This window comes from Melanerpes formicivorus, unplaced genomic scaffold, assembly GCF_026170545.1.
Source record: "Melanerpes formicivorus ecotype bairdi unplaced genomic scaffold, bMelFor1.0.p_v2 SCAF_3, whole genome shotgun sequence".
Classification (NCBI taxonomy): Eukaryota; Metazoa; Chordata; class Aves; order Piciformes; family Picidae; genus Melanerpes; species Melanerpes formicivorus.
In genome coordinates, this window is record NW_027142355.1 from 26,935,555 (window position 1) to 26,955,673 (window position 20,119).

At 48.2% G+C, this 20,119-nt stretch overlaps 1 protein-coding gene across 1 annotated transcript in view; it reads left to right on the forward strand.

The window, feature by feature from the left end:
* UBE2H (ubiquitin conjugating enzyme E2 H) overlaps positions 1-20,119 on the forward strand; it is a 66,287-nt gene that overhangs the window by 27,425 nt on the left and 18,743 nt on the right. Inside the window, exons 2-3 of the mRNA XM_068169407.1 lie at positions 5,429-5,505; positions 6,308-6,382. Of these exons, the coding sequence (XP_068025508.1) occupies positions 5,429-5,505; positions 6,308-6,382 (152 nt within the window). The remainder of the gene's footprint in view (positions 1-5,428; positions 5,506-6,307; positions 6,383-20,119) is intronic.

The following is a 20,119-nucleotide window of genomic DNA, read 5'->3' on the forward strand; positions in this document are numbered from 1 at the left end:
GATCTGAAATTCCTGGCCCACTCTTTGTAGTGAAGAGGAGAAAGGGAAGATGGTTTCATCCGACTTGTGTTAGAAAGTTGGAGGTTCTCATGGAATTCAGCTCATGCCCAGGAGAAAGGACTTCTTCCTTAGTTCTGCTAATGCATTTACAGACATTTCTGCTGTGTTTCTACAATGGCTTTGTTGCAGAATCACAGACAGCTTTAGGTTGGCAGAGACCTTTAAAGGTCATCTAGTCAATCGCCCCTGCAGTCAGTGGGGATATCCTTCAACTGGAGCAGGTTGCTCAAAGCCCCAGACAGCCTAACCTGGAGTGGTTCCAGGGATGGAGCATCTACCACCTCTCTGGGCAACCTGGGCCAGGGTCTCACAGTATCACCAAGGTTGGAAGAGACCTCAAAGATCAAGTCCAACCTGTCACCACAGACCTCATGACTAGACCATGGCACCAAGTGCCCCTCTTGAACACCTCCAGGGATGGTGACTCCACCACCTCCCCAGGCAGCCCATGCCAATGACAAATGACTCTCTGTGGGAAGGACTTTCTCCTCACCACTGTCACAGTGAAGAACAGCTTCCTTTTCTCTGGTCTGAATCTTTCTCTTTTATTTTAAACCCCTGACCCCTTGTTCTGCCTCAACAGCTCCTAATCTAAAGTCTGTCTCCATCTGTCATCTTGGTTTGTTGAAGTCCTGAAAGGCCACCAGAAGGTGGCCCTGGAGCCTTCTCTTCTCCAGGCTGAACAACCCCAATCTGTCAGCCTGGCCTCACAGCAGAGAGCTCCCAGCTCTCCCATCAATGTTGTGCCCTCTTCTAGCCCTGCTTCAGCAGGTCCATGTCTGTCCTGTGCTAAGAACTTCAGAGCTGGCTCCAGCACTGCAGGTGGCATCTCACCAGAGCAGAGGCAGCAGCAAGTTTATTGCTTCTGAAATTCACTTGGCTTTTGGTCTGGCCTCCAACTCTTGCATTGCATTAACAATGTGGATGGGTCTGCACCCCAGTAGGTATCCCATGGGTGAGCCCAACTCACTTGCTGGTTTCTTTGTAGGGATTTTAGGTGCTTGCCACAACAGGGACAGTAATGGAAACAGCCCCATGGTACTCACTAGTATTTTAGTATTTTTTTTGATCTAGGGCTGAGTCTGAAATGAAAGCTCTGCTTTAATTTATGGTTGGTATTAACTGGCAGAGCCAAGGAGCTGCAGCTGCTCAGGAGCTCAGTCTGAAGATCAGACTGGGAGAGCTGGTTTTTATTAAGTGGTATTTGATTTAGGCCTAAGTGAAACCATTTGTGTTGAACCTGATCTGTGCTGCTGCTGCACGTGTTAATGTGCTTCAGTATTAAATGTTTCACTCTTGGGCGTCATCAAAGCTGGTGGGTTTGTGCATGAGCCTGTTTCTGAACCTGGAGTTAGGAGTCCATTAGACCATAGAATTGTTTGGGTTGGAAAAGACCTCTAAGATTGAGTCCAGCTACCAACCTAAGACCACCATGGCCATTAAACCATGTCCCAAAGCGCAACGTCTGCACATTTCTTGCATATCTCCAGGGTCTGTGACTCCACCACCTCCCTGGGCAGCCTGTTCCAGTGCCTGACCACTCTTGCAGTACAGAAATTTTTCCTAATATCCAACTTAAACTTCCCCTGACAGGATTTGAGGTCCTTTCCTCTTGTTTTGATACTAGGGAGAAGAGACCAACCTTTACCTCCCAGCAACCTCCTTTCAGGGAGTTGTAGCAAGCAATGAGGTCTCTCCTCAGCCTCCTTTTCTCCAGCCTAAGTAATCCCTGTTCCCTCAGATGGTCCTCACCAGACTTGTTCTCCAGACCCTTCACCAGCTGAGATTGTTGTGTATGTTGTCAAAAGAACTTCAACTCAGCCAAGCCTGTATTGAAAACTTCACATCATCAAGAGATCTGGTGGCAAGTGTCCTTTGACATCAGATCTGAAGCAGGCTGCAACACTTAGGTGGGAAGCTCCTCTTCACAAACTTCATGAGATATGGAGTTTGGAAGGGAAGTCCCTTGCATTTGGGGCAATAAGGCATCAATCTGGCCGTGGTGAGCTGCTCTTGGGTAGCTGCCTAGTGCAGCAAACAATTTGTCATTCAACTCTAGGGCAGTTTCAGCAGCTTCTGCTGAACCAGGAAAACTTTGGAGCCAAAACAAACCACTATAAACTTCTCTCCCTCCCCATGAGAAAGAGGGGAAAGAAGTTTTTGTGTCCAGACTCTTGGAGCTGGCACTGTGGGAAAGCTCCATCCAGTCTGGCAGTTGTACTTGAACTGTAATAAATCCTGATGGACTCTGCAGGTGGGATTTGGATCTCCTGCTTAGGAGTGCACAAGCAGACTTCTGGGGTTGAATTCATAGAATACTGGAAGGCATCAGTTTGGAAGGGACCCTCAAAGGTCTTGTCCAACAGCTCCTTCAGTAAGCAGGGACACCTCCAACTACATGGATGTGCTCAGGGCCCCATCAAGTTTGACCTTCAGTGTCTCCAGGGCTGGGGGCCTCCCCCCCATTTCTAGGTAACTTGTATCACTATTCCCACAACCTCATTGTGAAGAACTTCTTCCTAATGTCCAACCTAAATCTATCTTGTTCTGGTTTCAAACCATTGCCCCTTGTCCTATCACTACAAGCCCTTTTAAACAGTCCCTCCTCAGCCTTCCTGTAGGTGGTCTTCTGATACTGAAATGCTTCTATAAGATCTCCCTGGAGCCTTCTTTTCTTCAGGCTGAACAATCCTAGCTCTCCCAGGCCTCTTGTCATCATTGTGACCCTTCTCTGAATCTGCTTCAGCAGGTCCATGTCCCTCCTGTGTTGGGGGCCCCAGAGCTGGACGTAGCACTCCGGGTGAGGCCTCACCAGAACAAAGCAGAGCGCAGAACCACCTCTCCTGACGTGTTGGCCATGCTGCTTTGCAGTGAGTCCAGGCTGCCATTTGCCTTCTGGGCTGCAAATGCCTATGGCTGGCTCATGTCCATCTTCTTGTCCAACAGCAACCCCACATCCTTTTCTGCAGGGCACTCTCAATTTCATCATTCCCCAGCCTGGACTGATACTGAGGATTGCCCCAACCTAGGTGCAGGACCTTACACTTCACTTTATTGAGCCTCATGAGGTTCTCCCGAGCCTGTTTCTCCAGCCTATCCATGTCCATCTGGATGGCATCATGTCCTTCCGTCTTGTCAACAAACCTGCTGAGGGTGCACTCAATCTTGCTGCCTATATCAGTGATGAAGATACTGAACAGCACTGCTCCCAGTACAGACCCTTGAGGGACACCACTTGTAACCCATCTCCATCGGGATATCAAGCCACAGACCCTTTGGATGCGATCATCCAACCAATTCCTTATCCACTGGGCATTGTCACTTCTGGATACAAGAGCCTCTTAAAGCAATTTGTGATGCATCTTAAGCACACTTGATGGATCATAATGTGAGATCAGGGATAGCTCTGAGCTGAGAATTATTGGGTCCTGCTGGTGGAACCCAAGCAGATGCATTCCTGGTGGATCAGGAGGGTTTCAGTGAGCGTGTCTGAATGTGCCCAGACACATGGGTACCTGTTTGCTCCATGCCATGAGGGTGTGAGCAGTCTGCATAACTTCTTCAAAGTGATGATCTGTGTGAATTTTGTGCCTTGAAAGCAGAAAACCTTTTTGGATCAGAGTGAAGAAATGTTGGTTGTAAAACGAGAAGCTGGCTTTGGTTCCTCTTAGCCTGAACATTTTCTGCCAAGTTGGCTGCTGGGATATTAAGGATCTTTCATTAGATATTCTGAGCCATTGCCCTTGTCCCTCAAACAAGGGCATCATCCTCTGTGGTTCAAAGCTGGAACAGCCTGGAGTTCAGGTGGGAAAACCCTTTGGAATTTTTCTCCTGTTGTGGTTTTTTTTTTTCCCTCTCCCTGATGCTTCCCTCATAATTCATATAAAGATTATTGATTAAAGGTAATTGCTGTAGGATATTATTCACAATCCATTAACCCTGATTTATGCCTGAATCCTTCAGCAGGCTTGGGTGCTGAAACATCACCACTAATTGTCTTAACTGAGCTTTGCTTGAAATGAAGGTCCCTCGCCCCTCTCCCTCCACCCCTCACCCTGCTTTGCTGCTCTGATTCTTCTCATTTCAGTGTGAAGAAACAGAGCAGCATGACAATCTCCTCCTTCTGCCATCTCTCTGAAGACAAGGGGGTTGTTTTTGGGTGGTTTTATTGGTTTGGGCTTTTTTGGTCTTGCAAGTCAAATTACCATGAGATTGGGGCAATTTGCTTCAGCGCTGTGGGAGGCCGTCTGACAGCACCGAAGGCAGCCAAGGAGAATTGAATTCATCAGTGTTTGTCAGAGCAGGGACTGGGGTGAGTTTTGCTCCTCTTATCTAAGCAGAAGAGTAAACATCTCATGTGAGCTGTTGGCAGCGGGGACTTGCTTCATACTCATCTTCTGAGCCCTGGAGAGAAGGAGGATTACTCCATGTCGTGGTCTCGCCTTCAAGCTGCCCTGTGGGTTTTGTGTCTGTGTGGTGAGGCTTTGGAGCTGTTGCTGGATTTTTATCTCCCCTCCACAGCCCAAATAGATACATGGCTGAAAGGGTCTTAGTCTTCTCTTAATTCAGTGTGCAGAAGTAGAGAACATGCAGCTCTGAGGGGAAGAGAAGCATCAGGTCTCTTCTCACTAGTAACAAGTGATAGGACAAGAAGAAATGCCCTCAAGTTTCACCAGGGGAGGTTTAGGTTGGACATCAGAAGAAACTTCTTCATAAAAAGGGTTCTCAAACACTCAATCGGGCTCCCTAGGGAGGTGGTTGAATCTCTGTCCCTGAAGGGGTTTACAAGCTACAGAGATGTGGTGCTGAGGGACCTGGTTTAGCACCAGCCTGGGTTAGAGTTAAGAGAATGGTTGGGCTCAACTCAGGATTATTTTGTTTTCCCAACTGAAATGATTCTATGATTCAATCTTAAGATGGCTTTATGCAGGAAGAGGAATCCTTCAGCCTGCAGAAGTGGCTGTTAATGTGGTGGTGTGGTCACTTAGAATCATTGAATCATTTCAGTTGGAAAAGACCTTCAAGATCATGAAGTCCATCTCCCAAGTCCTGGTGCTAAACCATGGCCCTCAGCACTACATCTCTGCCCACCTTCCTGGGCAGCCTGTTTCAGTCTTCAAGAACATTTTTTAGTGAAGAATTTTTCTTCTAATAACCAACCTAAATCTCCTCTGGTGGAACTTGAGGCCATTTCCTTTTGTCACTGTAGCTTAGATGCATCAAGACTGTTGCAGGCCACAGAATGAATATTTTGAATGTTTGGGTTTAACCTCTTTGGTTTGACAGGCTTCTAGCAAGCTTACCCAGACCTGAGTCAATGAGTTTTGATTCCCTGCACTATAATGTTTTCCTTGACTTGCTGCATCAGTATTGAGAGCAAACATGAGGTCACAATCTTAGGAGGACTCAATGAATTCGTCGTGAAGTTTTACGGACCACAAGGAAGTAAGTATCTGCCCCAGCCCTCCTCCTGTAAAAACAACATCGTAGCTCATGGTGGGGACCAGGGAAATGACACATTCTTTTGGAGTGGAAAAGAAGAGATGAGCAAACCAAAAGGGGAGTAAGAAATCAAAGGGTAGCAATTCCTGAAGGCTTATCCCTCAAGGGTGGGGAGGAATGACAACTATGAGCAGATGAAGCACCTCCCTTGGGGCTGAGCAGAGCTGGATTCTACCCTCGGACAGCTAAGCCCTCTGCTATGGCCTTCAGTATTGATCCTTAATTCTTCTAAATCTGACTCACAGGTTTTGGCAGTCACCTAAATTTTTTGTGGAGTTCATAATTAAAAAGGGGTTTTGTAGTGGCTAAGTCATGAGTGCCTTAATTTAGTAACAACTTTGAAGGTAAGTCCCCTCCCTGGGGGGGGTTTGAGACCAGGCTGGGTGAGGCCTTGAGCAACCAAGTCTATTTGTAAGGCTTCCCTGCCCATGGCAGGGGGGTTGGAGTAGGTGATCTCTAAGGTCCCTTCCAACCTAAGCCATTTTATGCTAAGTGGATTATTCTAAAGTCTCTGTTTTGAACAAGGCTCTTGTGTCTCTGTGCTGAGATCTTCTGCAGTATCAGTTAAAAATCATCTTGTTCATGTCAGGCAGTGCAGGAGGAACCGTAGGAGATTTGATATGAAATCTTTACCCCCTGATGGAGCCAAGTATTCTTCCAAAGATGTGTTTTCCTCAGTGCTGTAGTGCTGTTTCTTTTCTCTTGAGTGAAGAAGTGCCTAACATCTGCATTTCTTTCCTTGCAGCACCATACGAAGGTGGAGTATGGAAAGTTAGAGTCGACCTTCCTGATAAATACCCGTTCAAATCCCCATCTATAGGTAATCAATAATCATTTTGTCCAAAACCTGGTGGTGTTTCTACAGATGTTATTGCTTGTACCATTGTGGCAGGTGAAGCTGCACCAACCCTTGGGGCAACAACTTTACTTGGAGTCTGCAGAATGCTTTTAGCATAGACTTCCAGCTATCATGTGCCAGGCAGACAGCGAGTTTGGCCTTTTAGGTGAAGGACCAGGAGCTGGAAGTGTGATTTGGTGGCACATTCACATAGTGACAAGCTGACTCCGCTGTGTGCTTTTGAATACTGCCCTGGAGGCTTTCAAGGCCAGGTTGGCTAAGGCCTTGAACAGTGTGGTCTAGTGGAAGGTTTCTCTGCCTGTGTGGCAGGGGGATTGGAACTAGATGATCTTTAAGGTCCCTTCTAGCCCAAACCATTCTGTGATTCTATGTTCATTACCTTGGGGATGAACCTTGCTTTTGGGACTGAATGTGGATGGAAGTGGAAGACAGGAGCTGAAGCCTCTGTCCTCTTGGATTAGGTGATGCATGTGTGGAAGAACATAGCAGCAGGGGCACATCTCTAGAAAAACTGCAGCAGATTAGACTTGTCACAGGTGTGTTTATCCTTTAAGAGCAGGTTGGAAGTGTGGTAAGATGTTCTTTAGATTGGATCCATCCTCCAATACCTGAAAGGGGCCTACAAGAAAGCTGGGAAGGGACTTTCTACAAGGGTTTGTAGTGATAGGATTAGGGGCAATGGCTTTGAGCTGGAAGAGGGGAGATGGAGACTGGAGATTAGGAAGAAATTCTTTACAGTGAGGGTGGTGAGTCGCTGGAACAGGTTGTCCAGGGAAGTTGTAGATGCCCCCTCCCTGGAAGTGTTCAAGGCCAGGCTGGATGAGTCCTTGAGTAACCTGATCTAGTGGGGGAGGTATCCTTGTCCATTGCAGAGGGTTTGGAATTAGGAAGTGATCTTTGAGGTCCCTTCCAACCCAAACCATTCTAAGATTCTATGATCTTATCGTTGTCCTTGGCTACTGATGATCTAACTTGGATGTCTTCTGGTGTCTTAACTTCATTCCAAGCACTTAAGCTATCACTCAAATAGCCAGTATTGCTTGAATAACTGGAGCCAGATGCGTGAAGGTCCAGCATCTCTCATGTCATGAAGTAAGTGCTGGTAACTCAGTGCTTCTCCCTCAGAAGGGTGTGCTTGTGGTCAGGCCAAAGAACTGAGAAAACTGCTTGGGGAGAGCTGATGTGAAAACATGACTATATGGGTTGGACGAGATGGGTCCCCTCCAGCATCAGCATCTTGATTTGGAGTTGATAAGTGTTGGCTGCTCTGGTAAAATAGGCTCTTACACTACAAGTGCCTTCTGCTTAAGATCTCTCTGGTGTGAGGAATAATCTGTCTAGTTCCAAATGTTGAGCTGTGCCTTCTGGGAAAGAGAGGCATCATTTTTAGACCCTCCTTTACCTTGTTGGAGTTCTTTCTTTTTCCTCTGTCAGAACCTCAGCTGAACCACAAAAATGTGCACACAGCTGAGTAACTTCTGCAGCTATGCCAACCTGTTTCTCCTTCCTCTTGAGTCAGCTCTGAAGCTTGCTATAAACCTGGTGGAGATTATTGATGAGTTATTTGGTGCCATTTTTCCCTCCCTGATTCTCAAGTTCCACAATACCAGGGTGCTGTTATGTTGCCAATCTGAATCATAGAATCATTTTGGTTGGAAAAGACCTCTCAGATCTAGTGCAACCATCGACCTAACCTCACCATGGCTACTAAACCATGTCCCCAAAGTTATCTCCCCTCCACAGCCCAAATAGATACATGGCTGAAAGGGTCTTAGTCTTCTCTTAATTCAGTGTGCAGAAATAGAGAACATGCAGCTCTGAGGGGAAGAGAAGCATCAGGTCTCTTCTCACTAGTAAAAAGTGACAGTCCACATGTTTCTTGAATACCTCCAGATATGATGACTCTATCACTGCCCTTGTGTGGTGGTTTGAACCTTAACTGGGATTTAAGAGCTCAGACTGGGGGTGGGATGCAAAAAAGGTGGATGCAGAAGAAAGGGAAGGGGGCAAATCCACTGAGAAATAATTTGGAGTTGGTTTGGAAGTGGAGAGGTAAAAATTTTCTTTATATATATAAAACAATAACAGGAAGGGTTCACAAGGGTAAAGAACAAGGATGGATGGGAAAAAATGTGTACAAAACCAGTCCTTTGAATTCCTTTGAAGAGGCGTGCATGTAGCAGGGAGGAGGACCAGGCCTGACCACATGGCAGAGAAGCAGGAAGCCAGCAGCAGTCCTCTCATCCAGGCAAGGCAGGAGAAAAAAGAGCTCCAATGGCTGCAGTGTCTTCCTTTTTATAGGCTTGCTGGACAGGGAGGGGGAGTGGAACAGACTAACTCAGTTTCCCAGGGGGAAAACCCCCTCCAGGGAGGGCAAAGCTTTCACAAGCCCTCCCCCCCGCCCCGTGCTTTCAGGATGGGTGTAACCCATCACACCTTGGCAGCCTGTTCCAATGCCTAACCAATATTCCAGTACAGAAATTTTCCCTGCTATCCAACCTAAACCTCCCCTGGCACAAATACAGCCCATTTCCTCTCATTCTATCACCTGATTCTAGGGAGGAGAGGCCAACCCCCACCTCACTGCAACCTTCTTCCAGGGAGTTGTAGAGAGCAAGCCAGTGTCCCCTCAGCCTCCTCTTCTCCAGGCTAAACCACCCCATTTCCCTCAACTGCTCCTCACAGCACTTGTTCTCTACAGACCCTTCACCAGCCTTGTTGCTCTTCTGTGGACATGCCTCAGCACCTCAATGTCCTTTTTGGAGTGAGGGACCCAAAACTGACCCCAGTATTTGAGGTGGCTACAGACAGCTGGGCATGTGAACCTCAGTTTATTTTGATACTAGTCACAGTTAGTTTTCTTTCTCCTTCATGTTCTTTTTGGGTGTATCAGAAATCATTGGCTTAAAGTAAAAAACCAAACTCCAGTAGCCTGTGAGACCAACAGAGCTCCATGTTGGCTGTGTGTCTATATGTGTATTTATAAATGTGTATTTATAGTGCTCTTGATTTGGGTTCTGTTGAGTTGTGCAAAAGGTGTTGGACGTTTTGGTGGGTTTGGCTTGGAGGCAGCCTGAGCTCAGAGCTGGCCCAGCTGTGTTTTCAGAACTGACACCACAAGGATGGCCTTTTCTCCTTGTCAGCATGAGGGGGTTGCAGAGGGGGGTATTCTCTGGTCTAGTTGCTTTGTCCCTTCTAATACAAGCCCTATGAGGAAAGACTGAGGGAGCTGGGATTGCTTAGCCTGGAGAAGAGGAGACTCAGGGTTGACCTTATCACTCTCTACAACTACCTGAAGGGAGGTTGTAGACAGGCGGATGTTGGTCTCTTCTCCCAGGCAGCCAGTACCAGAACAAGAGGACACAGTCTCAGGCTGCGCCAGGGGAGGTTTAGGTTGGATGTTAGGAAGAAGTTCTATACAGAGAGAGTGATTGCCCATTGGAATGGGCTGCCCGGGGAGGTGGTGGAGTCACCATCGCTGGAGGTGTTCAGGAGGAGACTTGTTGGGGTGCTTGGTGCCATGGGTTAGCTGTTTGGGTGGTGTTGGATTGGTTGATGGGTTGGACACGATGATCTTGAAGGTCTCTTCCAACCTGGCTTGGTTTATTCTAAATGTTTATTCTACTGCATTTTTGGTGTCTTCCTTTTAGTCCAGCAGCTTCAGCTCAACAGCTTGCTTACACCTGTTGTGTTGTGACTGCCTTGTTCTGGACTCATCGTTGTATCTTGCTTTGCAAGAGAGGGGAGCTTACAAGAGGGACTTTTCTACGAGGGCATGTAGTGATAGGATGAGGGACAATGGCTTTGAGCTGAAAGAGGAGAGATTTAGACTGGAGATTAAGGAGAAATTCTTCAGAGTGAGGGTGGTGAGACACTAGGACAGGTTATCCAGGGAGGTTGTAGATGCCCCTCCCCAGCTGGAGGTGTTCAAGGCCAGGTTGAATGATCAGCCTGGTTTAGTGGAAGGTGTCCCTAGCCATGGTGGGTGGGCTTCCTACCCAAACCATTTCATGATTTTATCATGCTTCCCTCGCCCTGTGAGTCCCTCTTGGAGAGGCTGAAACCTACCTCTTCTCTTGCTGAGCTCCCCAAATGCTGCTGGCTTTTCCTCTAGGGCCTTTGTATCTTCTGGGAGCCCAAGTTACCTCCTGGGTGAAGCAGACTGCAGCTGAGGCTTTAGGTGGAACAAATAGTTTAGGATAGCGAAGAGCTGGCTTAGCAAAGCAGGACTTGGCTCTCCTGCAGGGAGGGGAAAGAGCTGGGGAGTGGAAGCTCCAACAAGAGCTCTAGGACCTTGGGAAACTTCCAGCTGGCTGCAGGAAGAGGTTTGTTTTTCTTTCTCTGGTTCCCATTTCTGCCCCAGCCCAGCTTATCTGGAGAAGCCAGAGCCAAGTGACGTCTCAGCCCCTTCCTCTGGGCCAGCCCAATCTGCTTTCAGAGGCAGGCTGGGTGTGCAGTGCCTGATACTGGTTTGGACATTACAGATAGTTTCAGAGCTGAACTGAGAGCTGGTAAAAGACACAAGATCATCTTCCCTTCCTGTTCCAGTGAGCATGGGTGTCCTGCCCCAGCTTGAGCTCCAGATAACACAGGGGTAGGAATTAGTAGGGCATTGCCGTGGCAGCCTCTGATGTGTGAAGATGTGGAAGTGAAGGATTTTAGAGATGGTGGAGCTCATAAATGGACAGAAGGTCATCTCAAGCACATGTGTGGCTTGTTTGCAGCCCTTCTGTTCTCAGCACCTGGTAGCTCCCCACTGTGGTGACAACATGTGGAGTTCAAATTGCCTGTGGAAGTCACTGGCTTGTATAGAGCACAGAATCCAGCAGTTTCCTTCCCTTTAACAAATGATGCTTTTATGTTGAGGCTTAAAGCCAAGAAAATGCTGTCCTAGCAGCTTCCCTTGTTCCTCTGGTACTGCAGGCTAACATTTTCTTCCCATCTTAGAAGACCTTAACAGAGTCTTGAAAGTGGTGTGGACTACTTTTTTTTTTTGCAGCAAATCCATGTGTTCAAGAAAGCTGCTGCTGAAAACCAGCTGCTAATAGTTGCTCTCTAAGCCAGTCAGATTGCTTTTATCCCAGCATGGCTCAGTGTGTGATGTATGGGAAGGGTTGGTGCCCTCCTCCTCACAAACCTATATAGAAAAGGGTTTGGGTTGTTTTTTTAGAGCAGATTCCAGCTTTGTCATCTAAGCAAGTGTGGGCTTTGTTGTTTAAAACCCCTGAATGAGTAGTGGTCCATGTCACAGGATCATAAAATCATAGAATGACTTGAGTTGGAAGGGACCTTAAAGATCATCTAGTTCCAACCCCCCCTGCCATGGACAGGGACACCTTCCACTAGACCAGGTTGGTCGAGGTCCTGTCCTCCCTGGCCTTGAACACCTCCAGTGAGGGAACATCCAAGACCTTCCTGGGCCCCATCCAGCCTGGCCTGGTCAGAAGTGTCTGACCCAGTTTGATTTATCAGCCATTCAAGATTGATTAATAAAAGGAGGTAAATCCAAGTGATATTAAAGGAAAAGCAGCTATTTAGTTTATCAAATTTGTCCATGCTTATCAATACTTAAAGGTCAGTCTCAAGAGGATGGGGCCAGAGTCTTCCAGTGGTGCCCAGTGACAGTAATGGATACAAACTGGAACAGGAGGAGGAACTTCTCTTCTTTGAGGCTGGTAGAACACTGGAGCAGGCTGCTCAGAGAGGCTGTGGAATCTCCTTCTCTGGAGAGATTTCAAACCCACCTAAACACTGTGTTTCCATGCAGCCTGCTCTTGGTGACCCTGCTTTATCATGGGAGCTGGACTAGATGATCTCCAGAGGCCCTTCCAACCCTTAGGATTTTGTGAAACTGCTGTAATCCATGCTTTATATAAGCCACAGTCTTCTTCACCTTTGAGGGTCTCCAGCAGAAACCTTTGCTCAGTGTGGTGGCTCATCTTTTGCCAAATCTTTGCTCCCTTGCTGTATCTGCAGTTCCCTTCTCAAATATGTGTGGTATTTATTTCCTGCCCTCCTCAGGCTGATAATTATCTCTGTAGTCTATTAAATGACACTTCCCCAGGGCCAGTGCTCTCCTGACAACGCAGGTAATGCCTCTGCTTAAAGCCCTAAACCTTCCTGGGATGTGTGTGAAAAGAGCAGTTCCTGGGAGAGCTTCCAGTGTTTCATCACATCCAGGCACTGCCTGTTCCTTGCTTCATCTTTGCTGTATTTGGGCAGATCCCATATTGGAGCAAGATGATTGTTTTTTCCCATCTCCCCTCCCTGAACCAGAGCTATAAAGCATACAGGAAAAAGGGAAATCACAGAATCCCAGCATGGTGGGGGTTGGAAGGGACCCCTGGAGATCATCCAGTCCAACCCCCCTGATAAAGCAGGATCACCCACAGCAGATTGCCCAGCTGGGTTTGGAATCTCTCCAGAGAAGGAGACTCTGCAGCCTCTCTAGGCAGCCTACTTCAGGGCTTAAAGGCAACAACTTTCTCCTGATGGAACCTCCTGGTTTCCAGTTTGTGCCCCTTGTCCTGTTGCTGGGCACCACTGACAAGAGCCTGGCCACATCCTCTTGCCCCCCACCCTTTAGGTCTTGCTGAGCATTGCTCAGATCACCTTGCAGGCTTCTCCCCTGCAGGCTCAACAGCCCCTGGGCTCTCAGCCTTTCCTCCTCACAGAGATGCTCCAGGCCCCTCAGCATCTAGTTCCTTGTCTCTCCTGAGCTGGGGAGCCCAAAAGTGGACCCAGTACTCCATCTGTGTCCTCCCAAAGGCAGAGAAGAGGGAGAGAAGAACCTCCCTTGACCTGCTAGTCACTCTTTTTCATGCACCCCAGGAGACCTTTGGCTTTCTTGGCCATGAGGGCACATTGCTGGCATCCTAGGAAGACCCAAATCTAACTGGACCCAGATGTAGAGCTGTTGTGTTGGCTCTGGGCTTCAGTGCTCCCACTGAGATGATGTAACTTCACTCACGATCCCTAAATACTGAGACCTTCAGGGTTCAAACAAACCACCTCGACTTGAGCAGGTTGTTGGAACAAAGCCAATTCCCCAGTTGCTGTCTGAAGCTGCTCTTAATGTGAAGATCTCTTTATGCTTATGAGAACCTGACACACTCCCCTGATAGATGTTTGGCTCCATTTTTGCTTTCTCCTAGCCTCTGTTTTGAGCTGTTTATGATTTTGGGGAACCTTGCTGGCATTGCTTCCCTGCTTTTCCCCTTCCTTCTGGTATTTAATATCTTCAGGCTGATTTTTCTGCGTTGTCTCTTCCTGCTTTATCTCAAAGGAGACTTGCAAAGCACTTTTGTGAGCTCCCAGGTCAGGAGAACACTTTGTGAAGATTTTGTGTGTTTTTAATAGTCCTTAACCCATGCCAGGAGCTGGAGATGCCATAAACACAGGAGGAAGCTCAGTGTTGCTCTTGATAGCAACAGTAGAAACACGGACCTGGAAGAAGTCTGGCACAAGAGGGATTGTCCTGAAACTCTGCTGGGGGGAGGGTTAGGGTGGATATTAAGAAAAACTTCTTCACTGCAGGAGTGGTCAGGCATTGGAGCAGGCTGCCCAGGGAGGTGCTGGAGTTACCATCCCTGGAGGTGTTCAGAGAACACACAGACATGGTATTGTGGGACGTGTATTAATGGCCGTGGCAGTGTTGGGTTGATGGTTGGACTTGATGACCTGGGACAGCTTTCCCAGCCAGAGCCATTCTAATGCTAAAATCTGCTGAAATGCAGAATCATAGAATGGTTTAGGGTTGGAAGGGACCTTAAAGATCATCAGGTTCCAGCCAGCACTTGCGTCACTCCTGTTTTCTTAATAACCAAATGGCACAGCTGCAGATCTACAGAATCACAGAATTGTTTCAGTTGGATGAGGCTTTGAGCAACCTGGCCTAGTGGGAGGTGTCCCTGCAGATGGCAGGGGGAGTGGAACTAGACCATCTTCCAGGTCCTCTCCAACTCAAGCCATTCTGTGCTGCTGTGAAAATGAAATGCCTCCTATGCACACAAAACATATGGAAGCATTTTGTGTGTGTGTGTCTCTATAAGGAGGCATTGTGACAGCCAGGACAGGGATGAAGCAATGTTCATCTCCAGCCAGGATTTACCAGATCCCTCCTGGCCTCTGCTTAATTTTTTTTCCTCAACTGCAGCTGCTATTTTTACTTCCAGCTCCTGTCTCTGGCTTGCTTTACATTCTGCTGCTTAGAATTTCATGAGTCACTTATTGCCTGTGACCATTCTGAGCATGCTCTTCCCTCTCTGTTGTGTTGATCCTTCTTCTGACCTAGGGATGTGAAGATGCTTGTTCTTCCCAATACACTTGGCTTTGTCTAAGGGGAAAACCGAGACACCTCTCAAGTCATTTGTATCCCTGTCTCCACTCGGGTCTGACGCAGATTCATCTCTTACTATCTATCAGGAGAATGGGAGCAGCCTGACAAAATGGGGCAGGGGGGGAGGGGGCTGTGTATTGGTGTTTTCAGCCTGGCTTGGCACAGATTTGCTGCCTTCTGTGCCAGTCTCTGAAGCCCTGGGCATCAGGTGATGGTTGCACCTAAGCCATGAGATGAGCTGATACTGGGCAAAGCTTTGTGTGTGGCTTTCTAGATGTTGTTATTCTTATCCACCAGTTTAGACTGGTGTTTTGAATTCATTCCCCCCCTCCCCCCTCCTTTTTTTTCCCTTTCCAAGAAGGGACCCCTCAGTTTTGGGGTTTTCTTTCCCCCTTCAAGAAGAAACCTCTCAGCAGTTCACTCTTGAGCAGGAGGATCCTGAGTTTTTTAGCTCCACCGCTGTTTTCCATCATCTACCAGACACATTTTGCTGTCCTGATCTTCCCCCTTGTGAAGCTGCCATAGAATGATTTATGGCATTGTTTTGAAGAGCTGCTAGAATTGGAGTATGGTAACATAAACTGTTCCACTTCTGCTGTGGGCAAGATGATGTTACCCAGCTCCTCGCATCACCACCACCACGCTGTCTGTGAATGCCTCCATGGTGACTGCACAGCTTTTATTTGCCTCCTAGTGTGAGTCCTAATCTATTTGGGCTCCTAGCCTCCAAATTTGATGGAATCTTAGAATGGGTTGGGTTGGAAGGGACTCTAAAGGTCACCTAGTTCCAACCCCCTTGCCATGGGCAGGGACACCTTCCATTAGATCAGGTTGCTCAAGGCCTTGCCCAACCTGGCCTTGAACACCTCCAGGAAGGGGGCATCTACAGCCTCCCTGGGCAACCTGTTCCAGTGTCTCACCACCCTCAGTGTAAAGAATTCCTTCCTAATCTTCAGTGTAAATCCAGCTTTTCCAGCTCAAAGCCATTTCCCCTCATCCTGTCACAACAGGCCTTTGTGAGAAGTCCCTCCCCAGCTCCCCTGTAGTCCCCTTTGCATAAAAAAACAAGTCTTTGCCTTTCCCAGTAAGAGCTTACTGACCTGAGAGTGCTGCACTTAAAACCACAGAATTGGACTTGATCTTAAAGGTCTTTTTCCAACCAACCATTCCCTAACTATACCAAGTCTGGTGTTAAACTGTGTCCCTCAGCACCACATTTACATGGCTTTTGAGCACCTCCAGCACCTCCCATCTCCCTGAGGAGCCTGTTCCAGGGAACAAGTTTCTTCTGATGTCCAACTTAAAAGTTTCCTTGTGCAACTAGAGACCATTTCCTCTCTTCCTGTCACTTTGTGAGAAGAGACCAACCCCCTCCTGGCTCCCCCCTCCTGTCAGGGAGTTATAGAGAGGCAGAAGCTGTGCCCCTCAAATGGAGAGCAGCCACACACTAAACCAGTTGTCCCAGTCTGCAGGGGTACTGTGTGAATGAGTAGGGCAGAGGTCTTGCCCTAGTGCCCTCTTCTTCATCTCCAGTCACCATTTCTCAATCTGTGGTGCATGGCAGGCACATGATCACTTGCACAAGAAGGTAGTCCCTGAAATGAGGGCAGTGTGGTTGAAATTTGTGGTCCCACTCACAGGCTTTTGGGTGTTTAGGCAGGGAGAAGGAATAAACATTATGTGGAGCCTAATCTTATCTGGCTGGTACCATTGCAGGAGGACTTGGGAGATCTTTTTCCATTAGGTAGGTTTCCCAGTGGTTTAAAAACAGCACAGGGAAAATGCTGCTCTTGACCTCTCTGTGCTCTACACAAGCTTTTTTGGGTGCTGACCTGTGTGCACAGACTTCTGCCCTGAGTTTTGAGTGGTCACTTAAGCCATGCTGGCCTGGTGTGGTGTTTAGAAACACTGCTCTTGACCTCTCAGGCCTCTACATGGGCTTTTTTGGGTGCTGATCTCTATACACAGACTTCTGCCCTGAGCTTTGGGTGGTCACCTAAGCCACGGTGACTTGGTGTGGATTTTGAAATGCTGCTTTTGGCCTCTCTATGCTCTACACAAGGGGTTTTTTGGGTGCTAATCTCTGTGCATGAGCTTTGGTGGTCTCCTAAGCCAGGCTGACTTGGTGATGTGCTTAAAACTACCCATACCCTGCTTTGGAGAGACTGTAATCACCTTCCCACCTCACTGGCCAGGAAGTCTGGCCAGTAAAGTAAAACTTTGAGGCTTAGTCTTGCTGCACTGAGTGATTACACACATGTGTCCTGCTAGCTTTAGGCTTGGCACCATGGTGGCACAGAGTGTAATGTGCTGTCACTAGTTGGTTGGGTGGAGAAGTGTCCAGTTGGCTTCATTTTATGAGCAAAGAGAGCAAGCAGTGGTGAGTTTGGGATGGGGCTGTGGATATAAAGCAGCTCTACTCTGGCACATTGCCTCAGAGCTGGTGAGAAGTCCTCTTGAATTTATCCCTGGTGTGGGTCACCTTGCAGATGACCCCTAGCTGAGCTAGAAGATGTGAAGCCCATGTTCATGCCAGTGCTGTGCTTGCTGACATGCTGCTGTTCCTCCATCCATCCACAGGGCTAGCAGCACCAGCATTGCTTTAATAGTTGTGCAGCAGGGGAAGAAAAGGTCTCTGTGGGGACCTCAGCTAAGCCAGCAGCTACGTTGTGGCTGTACTTTGAGCTTAGATAAGCAGCAAGCTGCCTTTTGAAAGGCTGCTTGTTGGATTGTGGCTGGTTCCTGACTTGGAGGAGAAGCTCCAAGAAGTGCAGAAGGCTTGCTGTTGCTGCAGGGCCAACACTGTGCAGCTGGAGCTGTGGAAAAAGTGAGGAGACCATCTCCAGCCTTGCTTTCTGATCCTTCTTATCTCCCAAGTTATGAGTCCTGAATGGTAGGTGAGCAACATGATCTTGTGGAGGGTCTCCCTACCCATGTAGGTGACTGGAACAAGATGATCCTTAAGGTTCCTTTTGACCCAAACCATCTGTGGTTCTATGGGGGCTGTACTAAGGTAGGAGACCCTTTCTAAATCACAATCCATTCCTGTAGGTGCAGTGGTAGGGGGACAATCAATGTGGAACAACCTCTTGCAGGAGCTTTTTAGCTCCATGGGACAATCAGAAGTACCTTGAGAGTCTTCAGTGCACCCCAAGTTGCCCAGGTGTTTGGGCAATGCAGTTGGCAAAGGGCCTGGAGAACAAGTCTTTTGGGAGCAGCTGAAGGACCTGGGGTGGTTCATCCTGGAGAAGAGGAGGTGAATGGAGACCTTCTGGCACTCTACAACTCTTTGAAAGGAGGTTGCAGTGAGGTGGGGTTGGTCTCCCCTCCCTAGCATCAGGTGATGGAGTGAGAGAAAATGCCCTGAAATTGTGCCAGGGAAGGCTTAGGTTGGATATTAGGAAAAACTTCATTCCTGCAAGAGTAGTCAGGTGTTGGAACAGGCTGCCCAGAGAGGTGGTGGACTCATCATCCCTGGAGGCATTCCAGAAATGTGTGGACATGACACTCTGGGATATGGTTTAGTGGCCATGGTGGTTTTGGGTTCATGGTTGGGCTCAATGATCTTGAAGTCTTTCCCAACCAAAACAGTTCTATGATTCTTGAAGAACTTGGTGGCAAAGCAGCTCATGTTGGTTTTGGCAGTGCATTCTAGCTGTCTTCTGGGAACTTCAGTCTTGGAGTCACTGCTTTGATCCAACTGTGACTGGCTGCACAAGTAACAAGCGGTGGGAGGAGAGCAAACAGGCAAGTTGCACCAGGGAGAGAGGTTTAGGGTGGACATGAGGAGCAACCTCTTCCCCTTGAGGGCTGTCAAAGCCTGGAACAAGCTGCCTGGTGGGGGGTTGTAGTATCACCATCCCTGGAGATATTTAAAAGCTGTGTAGGGACGACATTTAGTGGTGAGCAGGCAGTGTTGGAGTGACTGTTGGACTTGGTGCTCTTCAAGCATTCTTCCAACCAAAGGATTATAGGGTTTGAATCATCTGTGAGCCTGAGCATGATGAGAGAGCTTCATGTCATGCTGGAAAACATCCAGCAACTGGGGATTTTTGGGTGTTGCTGTGTTTGCAGCACCAAGAAGATCGACAGCCTTTCAGTTAACTGAGGTTTCATTTGGAAATGTCTTTCTCTCCAAACATTTCTGTCAAGCCCAAGAGCCATGACTCCAGGGCTAGAGCCGAAATGCCAGCAGTCCAGAGGGTCAGCATCTGCACATGGGTTCAGCATCTTCTAGGATCAGAGCAGATGTGTCCCTCTCTGTTGTGTAACTCCTTCCATGGAGCCAAAATCATAGAGGTCTTTTCTAACCTTAATGATTCTAAGATCAGCAGGTCCAACCTTCTACCCAACACCTCCATGAGCATCAGACCATGTCCCAAAGTGCCACATCTACTACTTGCTTCTTTAAACACCTCCAGGGATGGTGACTCTAGCACCCTGCTTTGTGGATGGACCATTTAATTTCTGTTCTCACCCAAAAGCTTTATGTCCATACAGATTTTATGCAGTCCTGCTTCACCTTCAAAAATAGCCCTGGATCTTGGTGTCCCTCTGGAAAGAGAGCCCTGCAAGAGGCTGCCCAGAGAGGTTGTGGAGTCTGTAGGCACTCTGCTGCTCAGGTTCCTCCCCAGGAGTGGCTTTTCCAGGGGGCAGTGAGAATGTTCTTTCTAAATGTGAAGTGTTCACAGGCAGTCTGGCTCACAGACTCACAGCTGCTCAGGCTGTGACCTTGGCTTCATGCTCCAGGTTGTGGTGAGAACCCAAAATCAAGAGTGTGACTCTAGGAGCTCATCATGGAGTCACAGAATTGCAAAATGCTAAGGGTTGGAAAGGACCTCTGCAGATCAGCTAGGCCACCACCCCCTGCAAAAGCAGGAGCACCCACAGCAGGTTGCCCAGGGTCAGAATGACCAGGTGGAGTTGGAAGCTCTCTAAGAAAAGGAGACTCCACAACCTCTGTGGGCAGCCTGCTCCAGGGCTCCAACACCCTCACAGTGAAGAATTTTCTCATGTTCAGATGGAACCTTCTGGCTTCCAGTTTGTGTCCATTGCCCCCAGTCCTGTCACTGGGCACCACTGACACGAGTCTGGCCACATCCTCTTGCCCTCCACCCTTCAGGTCTTGCTGAATGTTGATCAGATCCCCTCTGGGGCTGCTCTTCTCCAGGCTCAACAGCCCCAGGGCTCTCATCCTTTCTTCCTCACGGGGATGCTCCAGGCCCCTAAGCACCTTTGCAACTCCTCCTGGACTCTCTCCAGTAGTTGCCTGTCTCTCTTGGACTGGGGAGCCCAGAACTGGACCCAGGACTCCAGCTGTGTCCTCACTCATCTCTCAACCTTCTGGCCACACTTTATCA